This window comes from Gasterosteus aculeatus, chromosome 17 (assembly GCF_964276395.1).
Source record: "Gasterosteus aculeatus chromosome 17, fGasAcu3.hap1.1, whole genome shotgun sequence".
Taxonomy (NCBI): Eukaryota; Metazoa; Chordata; class Actinopteri; order Perciformes; family Gasterosteidae; genus Gasterosteus; species Gasterosteus aculeatus.
Genome location: NC_135705.1, coordinates 1884272 through 1905234, shown reverse-complemented (window position 1 = coordinate 1905234; position 20963 = coordinate 1884272). Strand labels below are relative to the sequence as shown.

The 20963-nt window shown below is 46.9% G+C and overlaps 2 protein-coding genes and 1 long non-coding RNA gene across 4 annotated transcripts in view; 1 reads left to right on the top strand and 2 right to left on the bottom strand.

The window, feature by feature from the left end:
• Positions 1-530: 530 nt before the first annotated feature.
• Positions 531-9258, top strand: asip1 (agouti signaling protein 1). Its single transcript, XM_040202609.2, has 4 exons — positions 531-966; positions 7919-8129; positions 8447-8496; positions 8772-9258. The coding sequence occupies exons 2-4, from the start codon at positions 7964-7966 to the stop codon at positions 8934-8936; spliced, it is 381 nt and encodes a 126-aa protein (XP_040058543.1). The 5' UTR covers positions 531-966; positions 7919-7963; the 3' UTR covers positions 8937-9258.
• On the bottom strand, positions 8500-12210 carry LOC144388982 (uncharacterized). Its single transcript, XR_013453283.1, has 3 exons — positions 12080-12210; positions 10472-10588; positions 8500-9801 (listed from the first exon to the last, which is right to left on the bottom strand). It is a non-coding gene; the product is annotated as an uncharacterized LOC144388982 (long non-coding RNA).
• A 6899-nt stretch (positions 12211-19109) lies between these two features.
• raly (RALY heterogeneous nuclear ribonucleoprotein) overlaps positions 19110-20963 on the bottom strand; it is a 41950-nt gene continuing 40096 nt past the window's right edge. For both annotated transcript variants that reach the window (XM_078092707.1, XM_078092708.1), the window contains exon 9: positions 19110-20042. The gene's annotated coding sequence lies outside the window, so the exon portion shown is untranslated. The remainder of the gene's footprint in view (positions 20043-20963) is intronic.

The following is a 20963-nucleotide window of genomic DNA, read 5'->3' as shown; positions in this document are numbered from 1 at the left end:
GAAACACTAACAGGAACCAGTAATCTGGCTTCTTCAGGTGGATCCCGATTAGCGATGCAGTCGTGCTGTAATTGACCTTTTGACCTCTCATTAAATTTCAACAGACGGGCTCCCTGACGGCCGTATTCCTTTGATTCGATTTCATCGGTAGACGTTCCTCATCAGCCCGTTACAGGATTACTTACAAAGACCTCAAACTTTTCATTTAGTGCAATCTTAATGTTGAAATTCCAATCTGTCCAATACCTCGGTGTCGGCGTTCCCGTCGACCTCAGCGTGCACTGTTGAGTGCCAATGGGTCAATGCTAAGCTAACAGCGACTGTGTTCAACCGCACCACCTGCTCTTTTCTTCAGTGGGATCACAGCTCTCATGCAACACCTGCTCGCAGTTAAGACTCGTCTGGTGTCCAGAACGCCATCCGGGGAAAAACGCCGGAGCGAACGTACAGAACGCCACGGACGGATCTAGAAGGCGGATGTCGGCCTGCGACGTGAGCTGAGCAGGCGACACCTCCCAGAAAACACACTTCAGACCAGGGGCTGGTTCCTATACCTTTCCCGTCCCCCGTCCCCCGTCCCCCCCCTCCCGGCCGCAGGGCTGGTCCCGCCTCCAGTCCCAGTAAGTCTTCATCATCAACGGCAGGACAAGGTACTGCTACTTAAGGGAGCGAAGCTCTTTGAGAGAGAGACAGCGACAATGGAGACGGCGAGAGACGGGAAGTGAAGACGAGGCAAAGACAGAACCCTACAAATTAGAGGTGGAGGTTGGAAAAGGGAGGGAGGACAGAAAAAGGGAGAGCGGCGACTCGTGGACCAAAGAGGCAGAGAAACTAAACACGCAAGGAAAAGTGGGTGAGGGGGGTTGGAAGAGTGGGGGGGGACAAAAGGGAGAGTAGCCCTCTGCAGAAAGGACAGAAAGCAACGGACTGACAGCCGGACGGACCCACGGACACCCTGAACCCCAGGTAAGGCTCCTGTCCTCGTCCCGTGTCCTCGCGCCATGTCCTCCTTCTCATGGCGAGGACGCGGAGGAGCCCGTCTCGTCTTGATCTCGGCTGCTTTGATGATTTCGCCAGCGGTGCCGTGGGAATTAAAGCATAAATAATCACACGAGGGAACACGCTGATCACCGATAAGCTCCACGCGCCTCCGTGGAGGCACTCTGACAGTTTCCATGCTGGAACGACGTCCATCGGGTCGTAAATTCTGACCGAGGAGCCGTGACCCCTTTAAGTGAACGCGTGCAGCAGATCCCGGTCCAGGAGAATTTGTTTTTTTTGCGTCCGTTTCTTTGCGTCCTTTTACGAAAACGAGCGCCTTCCGGGTTCCCGAACCAGTCGGAGTCGACGCTCCGTCTAAAGACAACGAGACCTCGGTCATCAGCGACGCGCAGGAAGTTTAAATGTAAAAGTACTCTGAATGGTTTGAGAGTCTAGAGGGACAAGTTTTATCAGATAAAAAACCCGCGGAAACCTGCACAACTGAAAAAAAGCTTTTACGGTTTAATTCTGTACTTTATATGAAACATGTGTCATCGAAAAATTACATTCAATAACAGTTATTTATATTTAATTCAGTCGTCAATATTGTACCAAAATAGTACTTTTAATTCCTATTTTTTAATGATCTATAATCTCTGCAACCAAAAGTTGAACAGAAAATCTGCATAAAGGTGAATGAAAAGTTGTAGAAATAGTAAAGGAAATTTCCCTCTCTCATCGCATGTGTTTCATATCCCATTAAAGTGTTTATAATGTTAAAGTTTAATGATCGCTTTTGCAAATGTTTCACAATAAGAAAATGTATTTAAGGAAATTCCGCACACAAAATATTATCTGCCAAAGACTGAAAGTGAAAATGTAACAGTAGAAATAAATAAATGTGCATTGAGGTTTGATTCCTGCTAACGTGCCAGAATCAGGCTGGATTTGTTTCTCTTTTAATGTTTTTTTTTTAGGCTGCCTTAAAAACTTGAAAATGGGAATAAGCCTCTCTGGCTCAGAACGACTGTGTGCTTTATCCCTGCTAAATAAAAGAATAAATAAAAACACTTTTATAATTAATAATATTACAGAAGCCTCTGCGATCCATCTAAAACCCCAGAATGCCCCTTTAGTAAGATCTCACTTCAATTCGGTAATGAATAATATTTATATTGTGAGTGTTCTGTAATGTATAAAAAAAACGTTATGATTAACTTATAGTTATATGATTCATATGAATGAACATTTGAATCAATAATGATAGATACAATTCGTAGTGATATATTTGCCGTAATGGACTGATTCAGGACGATGTCACAGACTAGTGTGTTAACCTGTTTAATGTTTATCGTATATTAGCGTCACAGTTATCAAGAGGAGCAGCGCGAAACATCCTCATTTCAATCCGCATCCGCCGCTCGATTTAACTCGTCTCTCAGAAACCGAACCCTCAAACGGACCCCTGAAGGTAAACCCTGAAGCTAAACCCTGAAGCTAAACCCTGAAGCTAAACCCTGCCGACGCGCTTTGGGGCGCGCTAACGACATAATAATGAAAGCAGCATCCGATATGAGCTGGCTGCGATCCAGGAAAAGTGCAACTGAAGTTTGGATTTCCAAAGAGGCCTCTGACGAAGAGCTCAGGAGATAATCTGTGACCTCTCAGCAAGCGACTCCAGATGTGGAGCTCAAGCGTCTCGGGGAGCCGTGCCGGGGTGTGTGAACAGCGAACACTTTGCATCCCTTCGCTGGGACAATAACGGTCATGTGAGATGATAATGGTCATGTGGAATAATAACGGTCATGTGAGATGATAATGGTCATGTGGAATAGGAGGCGCGTTCACCTTGGAGCTCCGTACCGGAGGAGCTGCCTTCTGATCGTGGGGACAAACACATGAAATACACAGTCATGCTTTTATTATGGCCTGCTTATTATTACCAGTCTGTCTGTGTGTGTGTGTGTGTGTGTGTGTGTGAGCATGTTTTTTAAGTAATGCTTTATTCATTTTTGGGTTCTTCATTGAATACAAGACCCTGCTCCCTGAGTGAGTGTGTGTGTGTGTGTGTGTATCCGAATTGGCTTCTTTCTTCTTTTAAAGGTTATTAAATATCTAAAACACATTTTTATCAAATATAAATGATTTTAGAGTTTTAAAATGACAATGAGAAAATGTTTTACGTGCATTTTCTTCCCTCTCGTGGGGATCGCTGAAGGAAAACTCTTTTTCCCACGAATCCGAGTCCCAGCAGATGAAAGGATGCCTCACGGAGGAAAAAACAGGAAAAAGAGATGGAAGATTTTTTTATTGATTTCATATTTTCATGGAGATTCATGGATTATTTTCGGACTTTTAAAAAAATAATTAAAAAAAAATTCTGTCTTGCATTAAACAAATAGTTACGACAACACAGTTCATAGTGGAAGATATTCATTGAACACAGATCTTAACATAAATAAAATCTGAATTAAACAAAACATATCTTTGTTTGATAAAGTGCATGTTAAATACTAAACACAACAATACAAATAATAAGATAAATTCTTACTCTAATTTATTAAAAAAAAAATCCCAAACAACATTAATCAAACATAAGAACATCTGAAACCCGGTCGCCGGTCGTCTTGGAGGATCCAGCTGCGTACACTTTATCTCCCGGTGGCCGATTGCAGAGCAAAGAGATTCTCTCTCTCACGTCTTCCTTCTTCCAGCTTCCAGAGCGAAGACGCCCCGAAAACTGAGTGTGTGAGGAACTTATTCATTTACAGACGCTCCATCAAGTCTTATTTAAATTCATACGTATATATTTACGCACACACATATAAATATGTATATATATATGTGTATATAATGAAATACTAGTGGTTTCTAGGGTGTCTTTGGATTTTTCTTTTAATGTATTTTTATGTTAATTTTCTTCATTTACTATTGAAGTGGAGCCGCAGGAGCAGATCACTTTGAAAAAAGATCCCTCTGTGTTTATTTGAACCACGGTTTTCTAGAAATGTGTCTCCAGAAGACAAAAATATGTGTGTCTGTCTTTAAACAAAGTGCAGAGAGTTCTTGGATTCTCACCAAATGTAAGTCAGATGTTTTGTTAAAGTTTATCCAGAAAAGCATCCTGGAGCCTGTTTGATATAAATGACTCATATTTTCACCTTGTGATAAGTGATGTTGTGCGACACCGTTTGAACGTTAAACTCCTCTTATTGCTCCGTTGCCCCACATCAAAAGCCTCAAAGGCCCCATCCGGCCTCTCGGAGGTTCCTCGTCTCTCCTTCCCCCACCTGGAAGGCTTTTTGTCCGAGGAGGTTCTCTCCTCATCGAGGGGGGGCTCGCGTGGTGTCGTGTGCGGCGCCCTGAGGCCATTTGTGGTTTCTTCTATTGGGCTCCATGAATAAAAATGGCTGCGACTTGCCGTTTGGCCGCTTCCTTCCCTTTAATCTAATCAAAGAGCCTCTAATCCAATCAGCGCGCCCCGTTAAGCACAGCTGGAAGCTACAGGATGGCATCTGCACCTCCTTCCCGCTTGTAACTCCACGCTGGAGTTCAGAACACGGCTTTACGGAATTATCGAAATTATTCCCCAAAGCGTCTTTTAGTTTGTTGTGGGTCTGGTGTTTGAATGCGTTTGAGCAGTTTTTAAGACTCATTTGCAAATAAATGCTTCCACGCATCTCGTGCTGTGGAGCTCACAGAAAATCTGTGTCCTGTTTGTGTGAGTTGAGGAGTCAATAGAGAACATGATGCAACATGATGTGTGTGGAGAGATATTGAGGAGCAACGTCTCAAGTAGCATCAAGTCATTTATAGCTGCTGGCAAAATGCTCTTTTTATGATTTTGTTGCATAATCGTTTGGCGTATTTTAACATTAGTATTAACAAAGTATTTTATTGTATTACAGTCAAACTCTTTTCTCTTTATTAATTGATCTTAGTGTCATCAACATACTAACAATTAACTGCTATTATTTGATATGATCTATTCATTTTAATTCATCTTCGATTTTCAAGATTTAAATTTCCAACCAGTATTTTTGAGTTTAGTTAAGGGAAACAGAAATGGAGATAATTCTGAGGGCCGGGAGTCGAACCGTCGGGCCAGCTGGTGCCGTCCGATCCGCACGGAGACGGACATGAACCAATGAATGTGACGAGGTAATCAGTGTGGGAGGAGCTGTCCTTTCAGCACCGCGCCACACATGTCACGACAGCGTTTGGCAGATGACAGAGTACTTTTTATTTGGCCGAACCCGCGGATTCCTCCACGCGTGGAAGAAGCAACGGCGGCTTTTCTTCTGTCTCAGTGGCTTTCACGCAGGCATCAGTTGCTTGGTTTGGATCCTGGTTCTTGACTCGTGTCTCCTTTCATGTTCTACAAAGGCTGTCAAGTACAAACCTTCTTCTCATCTCTGTTTCACATTCGGTTGAATGTCCAGATGTGGTCTCTCAGACAGACGCTGGGCCTGAATAAAAGCTAAAATAAAAAAATATAATTCAGGGAGGCCCCTCATCATAGCGAGCGCTGGGGGGCCCCTCTAATGACCTCTAACGACCTCTAATGACCTCTAATGACCCCCTCGCAGCTCACGTTCAGCTGCGCGTCTAAAGGAATCGTGACCGATTTACGTTCAAACCTGCATCTGCAAGGAGATTAAATGTTTTTGCAAAGAACGGGACACTTTCTTAAACGTGGTGGCCTGGCGCCTGAAGTCATGTCCTCGTGGATTCAAGCTTTTACAACATTAGTACAATAATTTTATTATGTCTAAAGACTTATTTACTTGCTACCGAAATACAGTCGTTTGAGTGGTAGAATCAATCCGATGCTGAGAGCGTTCTACTCCGTTCTGGCGTTTTACAGCCTGCGTCTCATATCTGGACAGCAGAGAAACGCGACTGTACATTTCACGTTTGGCCCCTCACATCTGCATGTGTTCTTGTTACTTGTTAACTTCCTCCGTCATCACGCCGCTTTGAAATGGACCAACGCGCTAAAGTGTGGTTTCCAAATCCTCAGGAGAAACAGCCACCCGGGTCCCGTGTTGGCGCTCTAAAGTCGAACCAGACGGCGGAGCCGTACGAAGGTGCCGTTCAACATGTGCAAAGTGTTCCTGCGGCGTCTGTGCCCCCTGCTTCCACCCGCTAAACGCTGCCTTCAAACCCCTCCTTCTCCAACTCGGAGCCCTTAAGAGTCCAGGTGTGTGTGAAGAGGTCTGTTTGTTCTGCTGCTCCTCGGGGAACAACGTCCGCTCGCGTCAAGCCCCGCCCTTCCTCCTCAAGCCCCTCCCCCCGCAGCCGTTACTGGGACCAGCGGGGTGAAGTGCCAAAAAATCGGTGCCCTCGTTTCACTTCGCCATATCTGCTTTTCTTTAAGCGTCTGACATTTTTGTGGCTTCCTGTTTGGGTTGTAGAGGTCGACGCCTAGAAGACGCGTGCAGAAGGTCCTGCAGGCCTCTGCACGCGTCTTCTAGGCCAACTTGTAGTGATGATTGAGAGGGTTTGGACATTTTATTACTTTATTTTAAAGGAACATCCTCTTCATTCCTCAATTGATCCCAGTGTTGCTATTGACACAAGCAATATCTGATTAAAAAAGAACAAATAAAGCAGATTTATACGATGGAATCTTACTTTGATGGTTTTAATCTTTCAATAGTTACACTAGTTTATTCTGCAGATTTGTAATGGAAAAAGGCACTGGGAAAATAAAAGAGCCATTTTGAGAAAACTAAAATTGCATTTTCAACTGTTTGTTGCAGACCGTCATGACGGAACACTTTCCACGCACACTGGAAACACTGATTAGAGAGCTAATGAGGAACATGTATTACTGCAGTTGGATGAGCACTGTCTGACTTTTAGCAAAGCAACGATTATAACAAATTAGCCTGAACGGACTTGCAATCCCTTTAGGGGAGGTGTTCACATTATTTAATCCTCTTGTTATATAAAACTAATGAAAAACAACGATTGCAGCCAACAGGCCACGGACCAAAATACATTAAATGCCTTCTCGACAACAACCGGCTGTGAGGAAAAGAGTAAACAAGGGATGAGATTTAACAACTGAAGTCAAGCGTCACAATAAATGTCAGTTTGCTGGTGTTTTAACAGACGAGAGCATCAGGTCTCATTTACAAAGCGAAGCGCCGGGATCTATAAAAACACACTTGACAGGGAGACGTGTCTGAAAACCGTGATCCATGCGTGTGAACATTTTTATGTGTGAAGTTCGCGTAGACGCAGCGCAGATGGTCTGTGAGTCATAGCCGCCGCGTTGGACGCATCGTTATTGGACGTTAGGATTGTGCAAACCAGAAAAGTCTGGAAATAACGTCAGAGCTTTCTGACTTATCTTCATCATCAATCTCAATCACGCTGCTGCGAGGAAACAAGTCTTTAAATAAATGAGTTGAGCGGCGCACAGGTTGGTTTTGAAGGGAATTTGCTCCTTGGCAGGAGAAGGAGCAGATTTCCTCCCTTGCGTGTGCAAACATTTAGTGTCCATCCGGCACACGGCTTCAGAGACGAGGCCAAACTAAATGTTGAAGGATGTTCTTTGCATGTCGATAAGAATGCAACAGGTGTCGTGTTTATCACACTGAGCTCCAGGGACCCGATGCAGAGACCTGCTGCAGAAGGTCCAGACAAATGGCAAACGGCTTCAACTGCACGTCACCGGGAGGCTAACGAGACATTTCTGAACAAAAGCTGTTGCTTTTACTTTACTTAGTAACCAAACCTTGTGTTCAGATGACGTAAGAACTCACTCTCTAGTGCGTTTCCAGTTTAGAGCCCAGTGTGACCAAGAAAAATGGTTTCTTTCTCAATGAATTCAACAAATTGTTCATTTATTCTTGAGTTACTATTGAAAAAGCTCCCGGAGCTTCACAAAGTGACTCTGTGTGCGCGCGTGTGTCACCTTCCTCAGCGTTTACCTGCCACAGCGCTGCTGTTGCTTTGGCTCCAGAGGAAGATGCGCGCGTCGACGCTGCTCGGCTGCCTGGTGCTGGTCACGGCCGACCACCTCCTCGCCGCGGCCATCATGATCCCGGACGAGACTCTCTCCACCAACCGGGTCGTCGTGTCTAACGCCGTGTCCCAAAACCTTTACAAAGGCCCGCCCCCTGTCCTGATTGTAGGTAAGAGTGTTCGCTTCATTCGTCGGATGATTGGGACACGAAGGTCCGAGGCTGCGAGTCAGACTCGCTGCCTGTTGTTTAAATAAGCAGCAGCTTTTCAGAACGACTACAAGTACGTAAGTAAGTTAAAACTTTCTCCAACGACGAATAGTGTAGAGAAACACATCTGTAAAGCTCACACACAGATGTAGGGGTTCCCAAAGAATGATTTATATTATACATATTATATATTTGTCCTGTATGGTGATGATTTGTTTCTGCTGCAAAGATGTAATTTCAAATTTCAGTGTAACTTTTTTTCTAATTTTCTCCAACAGAATTGCCAAAGTCAGTGAAGAAGAACAAGATAGCTAAGAAACAAAAAAAGGTAACGCGTGTGATTACAACTTTGTTTATCAGTTCATAGAACCATTAGATTAAAAACAGTAAATCACTGTTTTCCTGGTACAACTGAATGATCTCGACCCCTTTTGTTCGGCTCTCGTGGTCCTGATCACGACGTTGCAACTGGAAGGTTATAAAAACCTACTCAGCAAAGATCACGTAACTGCACGTCTGTCTCCTCTGTCCCACGGCGTAACTATTGTCTTATGTATTGTCTTATCAGAGCGATCTCATTTTCTGTCCTCCGCTCTCCTTCAGAACTCGTTTCGGGTGAAGAAGCGGCCTCCTCCGCCCGCTGACTGCGTTCCTCTGCTGGGAAGCTGTAAATCCCCGAGCAACGTGTGCTGTGATTTCTGCGCTTTCTGCCAGTGTCGCCTCTTCAGAACGGTCTGTTTCTGTCGAATGGGGAACCCTCGCTGTTGAGCGGCGAGCGGCGGCGGCGGGACCCGGCTCGGAGCCCGCGAAGGGGGACAGTGCTGGACGGGACTCGCTTCCGGCCCGCGTCTGTAACTTTGCCGGACATTCTATGCATGAAAGCACTTTATTACCGAGGACTCTTCCACAGCGAGCAGCTTATACTGCAATGACACTAACACTGAGCTTCAGCACACATCTATTGAATATTTGCTCTAACTATTTTATATATTGCTTTATTTTTACATAGAATACACTATACTACAAATACGCAATAACACATATTATACAAAGCCTTCAACAATAAAGTTGTGTACTTTGTGTTATACAAGAGTGTTTTTTTCATTACTCCGTCTCACAGCTTTCTAAGACTTCTTCAACTTGTCTCTGGGTCTCGAGTCAAGTTCTTTGGTTCCTAACGAAGGCTTCTTCAAAATAAGAATAAGGAGGACGAAGTAATTACTTTCTTCGGAAGTACTTTCAATTGTCAATAAATACAGTTTGTTGTGCAAGTTAGAAGCCGCATACCGGTTAAAAATAATAATGTGTGTGTGATCAAGGTAACGAATGGACTTGTCGCCAAGGGAAGTAGTGTGTGTCCTAATAAAGATTGTTTTTTTGGGACAGAAATGGAGCTCTATGGCTAAGAGGAAGAAGATATTTAAATAATCCCGCCTCAGAATTGTCAGTCCAAAGGAAGAACACGAAGGATTAGCTGAATGACAATAGTGACGACGCATTCACATCGACTGCATTAAGGCCGAGCGCGGGGCGAACAGTGTTTCCGCTGAGCTTCTTTAATCAATCTTCATTTTCTGCGTCACGTCAATGAGGAGAATAAACTCCGCTCAGTCCTTTGGTTTTGAATCAGTGCCTGTTGGGAACACAACAAACAAACACATTTCCTGGGATCTCAAGGCTGTGAGTTCCAGTAATTACTGCGTTACGATAAACAAACGCCCTGTCGCATTCCCTTCACCGATAAAACATGAGGGATAATGAAATGTGGGTGAAGTGTGACCGCTTTCGTCTGTTGTGAGTGAAATCTGGCCCCAAAGAGTCAGAATATATACGGTAAAAACATGTTTTGAAAAAAAGTCCAAACATGTTAAGTCGAAAAATGCTTTAATAGAAAAAGTCAAAGTATGTTGAGTCTAAAAATGTCATAGAAAAAACGAAAAAAGCTGAAAAAAATCCAGATATATTATGTCTAAAAAACAAGTTAAGAAATATACAAAAAAAGGTCCAAACAAAAAGTTGGAAAATATTAGGCCAAAAGCTCTTTCGGAAACAAGTCAAAATTTAAAAAAAAAGCCTAAAAAAAATGAAATTAAAAAAATGTTAAGCTGGAAAATGTTTTGGAAAAAAAGTCGAGATATAATAGGTTGAAAAAGGTTTTGGAGGAAAAGTCAAAATATGGTCCAAATGTTTTCCCAATCTAGCAATTGACGCTGCTAGTGACTTTTTGAGCATGTTGCCAATGGTGAGGCGAGCATCTTCATGACAGCCAGATGACTGTGGATGATAAGGGACGTGGAACTTACACTCTAGTGGTGCCACACAGGATCGTCCTGACGCTGGTGAAGACGAAGGTGCCTCGATCTGAAGAATCCGAGTAGCCCCCAGACGTAGAACCTCCCGTCTAGCAACATGACTGCTGTCTGGGCAGAGAAATGCAGATAATTCTGTTTATTTAAGGCTTTTATGGTACCGTGAACTTAACTGTATGTGGTGAATTCCAAGAAACCGCTACATCCTGTTTCCTGTATCGGGATTACATCCATTGTCCTGCTGTTTGTTTCTGTGTTTCACATGTTTCATTGATTGTGTTTGTTAGTTCCTGCGTGTAAAGCTAAGCAGTAAAAAGACCAGTGCCGCGGCCCGCAAACTCGACTCACAGCTACTGTGAATTTACACAGCAGGATTTGTGGTGCTTTCCTCTCTCTCGCTTTTACTCCCCCCCAACACACACACACACACACACACACGCCTGCACGATTCCACATGCATCCACACACATGGCTCATAGACAGATAGCGTGGTAGCGTAGCCCAGCTGTGCGTCACGCTATCAAGGAGACAACGTGGTGCCTTCGGCCTTTTTGTAAATATTAAAAACAACCATAAGTTCAATTGCTATTTTATTAGGAATTCAGACTCCAAAGAACAGTTTTTTAAGTATGGAATTGCCACTCCATGGAATTGTTGAGTCTTTTTAGTGGTAAATACCCACCACAACTGTGGCTTCCACTAATTGGCATGTTGTGGGGATCAGTAATGAGTCCATTGCAACATCACAGTAAACATGTGAGATTTATGCTTTGTAGGACGTTAATTGTATCCTGCAGAGGCTAAAAGGATCAGTTTGAAAAATGCACATCTGGTTAAGTTTCCCAACTCAGATAATGAGCAGCACAGAGACGCTTCTTTAAGGGAACCAACCCGGAAAGTCTAAAGGTGGGATCTTTATGTGCCACCTATATTTACTTATACATGTGGTAGGTTTTTCTGATCATAAGAATAACCACGGCGGTTTAGTTGCACACCGACAACAATCAACAAATTCAAATTGACTATTCAAACCTTACAAATTCCACCGGTCTAACCTGTTTTACCTTGTGTATTAAAGATTAATACAGAGTCTTCAAATCTCCAACCTGATTACTATCCTCCATGGAGTCATAATAAAACCACCGTCACTCTGTTGAATTCTGAACATCTGTTCCTCCAGAGCAGTAATAAAAGCAGCCTCTCGCCTGGAAGTCCAAAAGAAGGTCTTGCAAGTCTAAATCCGTAAATAACGTAGAATAATCCAGAGATAGTGTGGGAATCCATGTCGAGAGCCAGCGGTGGCGATGCGTCCGAGTGCACGGCGCAGAGGGCCAGTGAGCGCCCCTCGAAAACTCCTAACTGATTTGCCGAGAGGCAAAAGCCTCCCTTCTCAGGTCTTAATCAAAAAAAAGTAATGCTGCACACGATGGTTATGACACGTAATAAACTGAATTGATCCTTGCCTTATTAATCCGCGGTTGCTGCAAGTAAGGTACTCCATCTATCAATCGAAATGTCGTATGCCTCAAGCTGTAGCACCTTGCATTATGTGGCATTTTTTAGTAACTTCTGAGCTCTGTTTATGTATTGTATCCGACTCACATGGAAACAATTACATTGTTGAGTTTTATCCCCGAATAGGAGAACTGGACCAGGTGCGTCCCCCATCAGAATCCTCGAGACAAACACCTTGGCAGCTGGGACCAATCTCAGCTGGGAGACCACACATCTTACTGCAATGAATACAAAAATAGACAAGAGCTTGGCGCCGGCTGGAACTAAAATCTTTATTGATATTTCTCCAGCGTAAACGCACATATTGAATAAACCTGCTTATAATTTGAGAGAATGGAATTGAGATACGATCTGGTGTGACAACCGGGGGTTATCGTGTTATTTTGCAGGTGGGGGAACCCTTACCGCCAGACCACATAGGAAGCGTTATGACAGAAGTCACTCGAGGGTCTCATGGTACAGATAAGCTACATTTCTGTGAAATGTGCAAAGTTAGAGGAGCCCAAGGTTTATTATCACTGGACCTCACCTCGCCCCCTTACAGCAGTCACAAAGTCATTTTCTGTTTTTTGCCGAGGCATCTTTGTCGAAAACCTTTTATGTGTTTTGCTCGGCTCACCTCTTTCACTACGGGCGGATTCCCATCACTCCCTACAACAGGCCTACAACACGTTACTGTGGATTTCTTTATTCACGGATTCTAACTTGCTACCTTATTGCTAACGTCTTGCTACCTTCTTGCTAACGTCTGGCTACCTTCTTGCTAACGTCTTGCTACCTTCTTGCTAACGTCTTGCTACCTTCTTGCTAATGTCTTGCTAACGTCTTGCTAACGTCTGGCTACCTTCTTGCTAACGTCTTGCTACCTTCTTGCTAACGTCTTGCTACCTTCTTGCTAATGTCTTGCTAACGTCTTGCTAACGTCTGTCTACCTTCTTGCTAACGTCTTGCTACCTTCTTGCTAACGTCTTGCTACCTTCTTGCTAATGTCTTGCTAACGTCTGGCTACCTTCTTGCTAACGTCTTGCTACCTTCTTGCTAACGTCTTGCTACCTTCTTGCTAATGTCTTGCTAACGTCTTGCTAACGTCTGGCTACCTTCTTGCTAACGTCTTGCTAACGTCTGGCTACCTTCTTGCTAACGTCTTGCTACCTTCTTGCTAACGTCTTGCTACCTTCTTGCTAACGTCTTGCGAAGTGTCAGGATCTCCGATCCCCCCCCACAGAAGGTATTTCATCCAACTCGTGCAGCTGGGAAAAAAATAACCATTTGTTTGACATTTTTTTGTGGTTGCACTTAAAATGAACTTCCTGGTAATTGTTGACTCGATATTTGTGTGTACTGATTTAGGGGCATGAACCCTGTTGGGGATCATCTTGATCCACCTTGACCGTGTTGACAATCTTTTGGTTCCCCTGATTTGGCTGCGAGAACGTACGACAAAAATTAAGGATTAAAGGTCACTTTTTTATATTTTGCAGCTCATGGGGAGTCTTTATCCAACCTTCGGTCTGGTTTTCAAACTGGAAATAACCCAAAGGATCAGTTACATACATAGGCCTCGTTAGTTTTGTTTCTACGGTCTTAATTATCTGGTGAATTGGCATAGCACATATAAAGCTATGTTTTGTTATTACCAGAAAGCCAGCAGCAAGTGGTAAAAGGAAATAAAATCAGGCATTAACATAATAGATAAAAAAATATTTTCAAGTTAGAAAATCCGCACATTGGTCAGTTTCACGATTTTTTTTAACGATAACATACAAAGGAAAGATTTTTAAAAAGCAATCTCACTGAGAGTAGGTCAGAATAACAAACAGTGAGAGGATCAGTGGTTAAATGCATACAGGTGTCGAGGTTACAAGCTCAGATTGTGTCGATTTGAAGGACTTTCTGAGAGAACAGATCAGTGGGTCTGGTTAAAAGTTAAGGGCGGTTAAGGTTGCATCAGTATGACTTTCAGTAGGAGCAGGAAAAAAACTACCATTTAATGTCTACATTTCCTGGGAGGAGAGATTTGATTGCCCTTAAATAGCTTTGCCTGTTCAAACAAATCATAATGTGAATACAATTGATTCAAATGCCTGTTTTAAGAAACGTTCATTAATAAACCTCAATATTTGAACCGTAGCATTCACACAGAGTTGGATTTGTTTGGCGGGAACAACCTTCGCAGAACATCCTGTTGTATCTGGCAGTAGTTATTTCTCCCAGCTAATGTTGAGAGCTAACGTCCAATTACCGGATGAGTCATTGCACGTCTGTGCTTACGGTCATATCAATGCACACTTCACACAATTCAGTCATGATGCAGGAACAGTGATGATTAGCAAGTGATAAACAATGAAAAGTTGTTATTTTAGGGGCTTGAGATCTCACAGACCCCTGCAAGATCTGAAAACAAGCAAACGCAGAGGCAGCAAAGTCATTGCGCAACCATGTGATGTGATGTTTTGGTTTAATAAGCGAGCCAATGATGAAGGCCAATCAGTCACAAATTCACGTGCTCCCCAAGTTTTAAGTACATTTTTAAATCCATTAAGTGCGTACAGGTGTCAAGATTACATGTCCAGATTTTGCCTCCCATTTGAAGTACTTTCTGAGAGCCAATGCATCAACAAACGGCTGCAAATAATCTTCTAAAGCACAAACCTCTTACACACTGAGGTCTAACAGGTAAAGTATGTAAGGGTTTGTATGAAGGTTACAGCTCAAAGCCTCTATTTCAGGTGTTGCATATCTTCAAATTCACCAGAGGAATGTCGGAAAAAGCTCAGAGAAAGCTACATTTTTCTGGAAACTTGAATCAGTCCAAAACCTTAAGCGTTTAAAGGTGCAGAGGTCAAAGGTTCAAGTAGATTGTTGAAAGATAGCATGCATAAAAAGCGCTCAGATGAAGGGCGTTTTGAGGTGGTTGTAGTTTTGATTCTCGTGTGGTGTTGAGATTTGGAAACGCACGAGATGTGTTTTAGAGTCCAGGGCGTCCGTGCCCCTTCTCATTCGCCCCCTGCGATTCTGTATGAAGGATAAGCGGCTTTGAAGATGGATGGATGTGTGGTCCAGCAGCATTTCCCCAGAAGGTAATCAAATCCTTTCTGCTGCTAATGCGTATCCACATGTGTCCCCCGATGCAGACGCCACAACGTCATAACTGATCTCCATCCACGTCCGCCCTCGGTAGCTGACAGTTGGGGAAACCTTGTGCCCTTTCGGCTGCCAATCCACTCTGGATTGAACCTGGAACCTGGAACACGAATGTGCACTGAAGGCTTTAACCTTTAACATTAAACTTGTTTATTTTGTATTTTGGCCTTCAAACTAGTTTCGATGTCACATACTGGAAGACTTAAAATGACCTTCGAGGCGAGAAACTTTCCCCTTTGAGCAGATGATTGTGAGCATGTGTGTCATGGTATTAAACCCTGCGGATGCATCAGTCTGCACGAGGAAGCCCAATCAGTCATGTGCATTACCTTCGGCAGAACATACTTTGGAGTAGAAAGGCTTCTCTCAGCAAACAGGGCCATGAGCTGTGACCTGAGCGAGGGGCGAGTAGGCCTTCTTTGTCTCTCCCTCAATCAGGATTTAGGTCGAACCTCAGAGTTTATGGTCCTTGTTATTCATTTAATTTCATCCACTATGGTACCAAAATGTGTTGGAGAATTGCAAACATCTCCTGGGTTAATAGACTCTGTCACGGTGTGGTTCACTTCCTGTCTTATTTTGTAGTTTTCTGCCACTCGTGTCCCCGGGTAACTTCACTTCCTGCCTTGTCTCGTCATCCCCTGTGTTCGTCTAATAGTTTCCACCTGTGTCCAATCACCTGCACCTCCCTTGTGTAGTTAAGCCGTGTGTCTCTTGTGTCACTTGTCGCGTCATTGTCTTTTGCCATGCATGTCCTGTTCTTGTCTTTCGCCCCCGTAGATTCATGCTTGTGTGTTTTTGCCCCTTGGCCTTTTGGATTTTGGACCTTTTGATTATTAAAGTCTTTTGTTTTGGAAAAGTCTGCGTTTGAGTCCTGCCTTCCACCCTCATCCCCTGACAGAATGACGCGACCAAGGGACTCAGCAGACCCGCTGCCAGACTACGGCCCGGACTACTTGGACGTAAGAAGTCCCTTCTGGCAGCGGAAAACGAATTTTGTTTTTGGTCCCAGGAGCTATCAGCTCGCCTCCCTCGAGCTCCGGGACCTCCTTAACCCAAGGAGGAGCAAGCGGAAGAAGCGCTCTCCCGTTCCCGCTGGGCCGCCGCAGCGCTCTCCCGTTCCCGCTGGGCCGCCGCAGCGCTCTCCCGTTCCCGCTGGGCCGCCGCAGCGCTCTCCCGTTCCCGCTGGGCCGCCGCAGCGCTCTCCCGCTCCGAGACTCTCGGCTCCGACCCCGACTCGGCCAGTCCCCGCTCCGAGACTCTCAGCCCCGACCCCGACTCGGCCAGTCCCCGCTCCGAGACTCTCGGCCCCGACCCCGACTCGGCCAGTCCCCGCTCCGAGACTCTCGGCCCCGACCCCGACTCGGCCAGTCCCCGCTCCGAGACTCTCGGCCCCGACCCCGACTCGGCCAGTCCCCGCTCCGAGACTCTCGGCCCCGACCCCGACTCGGCCAGTCCCCGCTCCGAGACTCTCGGCCCCGACCCCGACTCGGCCAGTCCCCGCTCCGAGACTCTCGGCCCCGACGCCCCCAGTCCCCGCTCCGAGAATCATGGCCCCGACGCCCCCAGTCCCCGCTCCGAGAATCATGGCCCCGACGCCCCCAGTCCCCGCTCCGAGACTCATGGCCCCGACGCCCCCAGTCCCCGCTCCGAGACTCATGGCCCCGACGCCCCCAGTCCCCGCTCCGAGACTCATGGCCCCGACGCCCCCAGTCCCCGCTCCGAGACTCATGGCCCCGACGCCCCCAGTCCCCGCTCCGAGACTCATGGCCCCGACGCCCCCAGTCCCCGCTCCGAGACTCATGGCCCCGACGCCCCCAGTCCCCGCTCCGAGACTCATGGCCCCGACGCCCCCAGTCCCCGCTCCGAGACTCATGGCCCCGACGCCCCCAGTCCCCGCTCCGAGACTCATGGCCCCGACGCCCCCAGTCCCCGCTCCGAGACTCATGGCCCCGACGCCCCCAGTCCCCGCTCCGAGACTCATGGCCCCGACGCCCCCAGTCCCCGCTCCGAGACTCATGGCCCCGACGCCCCCAGTCCCCGCTCCGAGACTCATGGCCCCGACGCCCCCAGTCCCCGCTCCGAGACTCAGATTCCCTCCCTCCCGCCCTCCCGTTGGTAATTTGAGGGCCGTCTGGGATCCGGCCCTTAAGGGGGGGACTATGGGGTGGGTTATGGGGGGGGCTGAGCCGCTGACTGCGGAGGTGTTCCGTGTCCCCGAGCCGACGACGACTGCGGACGTGTTTCGTGTCCCCGAGCTGGAGCCGCCGCCGACTGCTGCGGACGTGTTTCGTGTCCCCGAGCTGGAGCCGCCGCCGACTGCTGCGGACGTGTTTCGTGTCCCCGAGCTGGAGCCGCCGCCGACTGCTGCGGACGTGTTTCGTGTCCCCGAGCTGGAGCCGCCGCCGACTGCTGCGGACGTGTTCCGTGTCCCCGAGCTGGAGCCGGCGCCGACTGCTGCGGACGTGTTCCGTGTCCCCGAGCTGGAGCGGCCGCCGACTGCTGCGGACGTGTTCCGTGTCCCCGAGCTGGAGCGGCCGCCGACTGCTGCGGACGTGTTCCGTGTCCCCGAACTCGAGCCGCCGCCGACCCCCCCGGAGGGTTCCCGTGTCCCCGAGCCTGCCATGCCAGAGACGTTCCGGAGCCGGCCAAATGACCGTCCGCCGGGCCGACCACCGGAGGCTCGCCTGGCCGCCCGCCAGAGTTTCCAGGGTGGTCCGACCAACGTCTCTGGTTTCCCTCCCCCCCCACCCCTTGTTCGCTCTAGTGTGAGCCGTCTGGAATTCGGCCCTTAAGGGGGGGGTACTGTCACGGTGTGGTTCACTTCCTGTCTTATTTTGTAGTTTTCTGCCACTCGTGTCCCCGGGTAACTTCACTTCCTGCCTTGTCTCGTCATCCCCTGTGTTCGTCTAATAGTTTCCACCTGTGTCCAATCACCTGCACCTCCCTTGTGTAGTTAAGCCGTGTGTCTCTTGTGTCACTTGTCGCGTCATTGTCTTTTGCCATGCATGTCCTGTTCTTGTCTTTCGCCCCCGTAGATTCATGCTTGTGTGTTTTTGCCCCTTGGCCTTTTGGATTTTGGACCTTTTGATTATTAAAGTCTTTTGTTTTGGAAAAGTCTGCGTTTGAGTCCTGCCTTCCACCCTCATCCCCTGACAGACTCGTCCATCACCACTAATTCGTCCCTTCACAGACTTCAGGGGACTCGCTTGATGCTTTTTTGAGGTACGTCAAAAGTAAACCACGACAAAATACCGTTAAATGTTATTTAGCTAATTGTTATTCTTAGGTTTCATTTTACGGCAACTTATTCTTTAGAGGAATCTGAGCTGTTGGCTCTGACTTTTTTCAGGGAGGCAGTAAGAAAGTGAGCGAAATCCTTAGCGGGGCGAGCATTCTGCTAGACGCTGCTGAAGCAGAAGCTGCTACAAGCGGCCGTGCATTGACGTGGTTAGACCCCTGCTCATCTCGGCCTCTCGTGGCTCGCTTCATTCATCTGCCAATCGGAAAAAAATACCTGGAATTCTAACCGACATTCCTCCCAGCTTGTTGAATACTTGTGCCCCCCTGCATGTGCTACGCCTTTGCATCCTGCTTTCGATTAACTCCAATGTAAACCCACCCGGGTCAGAGCATAAAGTCCCAGATGGTGCTGGCATTTCAGGGGAGAGGGGAGCCGGACCCGTCAATCAAAGGCCGAACGTTCTTGCAGGACACCGGAGGTGTTCGGCTGCCTTACAAAAGAAACAATTTAAATATGGTCTTGATAATAACCGGTATTCACGCCGGTCGTTTGGGTAGAAAATGCATTCCTGCTGCTGTGAGGATCAACAAGAGGTGAGACGAGATGTCAGATAGATGTAAGAGCTCGAAAGTACAAAAAATTGAGAAAAAAAAGATACAGCGGTTCGATTTATCAAATAGATTGTACACTCTGCACACCAGATAATTCAGTTCCTGGTCTGCAATCCCGAAAGTTCCAGCCTTTTATTTGTATTATTTACATGTGTTGGAAAGGCCTCTGGCACCAGTCAGCATCATCACCTTCATGACACAGTATACACAAGCCATTAGAAATAACAGCAACGCCTATTTAACATCAGCATGTAGAAATCAGACAGGAACAACCGGCAAAAGACAGGGGGAAGGGTGGAGGAGAGGGTGGAGGGAGAAGAAACAGGAGGGTTGGAGGAAGAGAAGTCAGAAGAGAGGAGGGAGAGAGTCCACATCTTCCTCTGAAGGTCAACAAGGGTTTTGTTCTTTCGAGCAAACTCCACCGCACCAATTATGATGGAGCGAGGAGCAAAGTCCTGAACCAGATGTCACCGCCCGCCACATCGGGGTCCATCTGCCAAACGTCGTCCTCAATGCCTCAGATGATCCCCGATAAACATCCACGACGTCTAAACACTGCAGACACACAAGGGTGCACAGCGTTTGGGGCGTTCTGAGCTGCAGCTCCGAGTGTGCACGCGTGTGCGTGTGCGTGTGTGTGTGTGTGTACAACTGGTTGCTTTAGGATGTTCTGACAGCGGCCTGCTGTGTTTTACTGTCTCCCCGTGGCTCTGACAAAGCGTTGAGTCCGTCTTTGTGTTCTCTCTTGGCCGTGTGTGTGTGTGTGTGTGTGTGTCTGTGTGTGTGTGTGTGTGTGTGTGTGTGTGTAACTCATCAGTTAATGGTGCGCTCTGACAGCACCCTGCTGTTTTAGTATTTTCCTGTGGCTCTTGAAAACTTGTCAAGTCTGTCTCACCACTGTGTGTTTTTTTATAGTGTGTGTGTGTCTGTGTGTGTGTGTCCAGCTCCCCGCTGTTTGATGTCTCTCTCTCTCTCTCTCTCTCTCTCTCTCTCTCTCTCTCTCTGTCTCTCTCTCTCCTTCAGTCTGCCTCCTCTTCAGTGCAAACACAACCTGGAACACAGAGGACGAAGCATTAATAATGATCCAGATGACAGAGACAGATGTGTGAGGCAGCAGCGCTGCGACACACACTTTGCTTGTTGGCGGTGTGGACATTTTGCCAACTAATACTCCAGTCCATCAACGCGGCAACGTGCGGTAAACCCACCCGGCCGCAGCACAAAACAGAAACCTCACGTGGCCAATCGAGGGAAACGGCGTTATCGGAACCTCCGGCGACCCGAGCGCCGGGCGAACGACGCCGCGCGCTCAAAGCCACCTGCTTCCTCGCCGCCGCCGATGGATGTCCCGATTGCATCGCGGTTCTTTAGTGCTGCTGTAAGGCGACGAAGGACGCGAGCCGGTCACTAAAGGACGGCCTCCAAACATAATACACACAAAAGTTGAGTTTCCCTCAAAAATATTCTTCACACTGCCGCTTCGTCGTAGGCGAAGGAATCGGGGGTCAGAGATGCTGACGTTGGGTTGTTAAAGCTGTGGGTTTTGTCTGTGTTATTTTCATAACTGGTTCACTTAAACACAGATAAATCGCAAATTTCCCTTCAAGGGGCTCCAGCTTTTATTTTCAACCTTCGGGATCCGTCCTGACTGAGATTTCATTGAATCGATGAAACGCTTCACGCTCCTTTTGAGTATAATCCGCGTATGGAAAATGACCTGTTTCAAAATATTTACTTTGAAGACGAGAAATTAGAAGCAGACCGACGTGTTTGACTCCAGACCGTATCTATACGTTCTGGAGATGCTGGTTTTGTAGGATTTGTACGTAGAGTGAGATGCAGGAGGCCGCGGGGCTTGAAGGAGGCTCCTGCTCGTTCCTTCAGAACCGAGCCTGCTGTTTTCAGCTACGCAGCCCTGGTTCAGTAAGATGAGATCTGGACAAATGGACCTTTGAAACAAGAAGGACCGTCC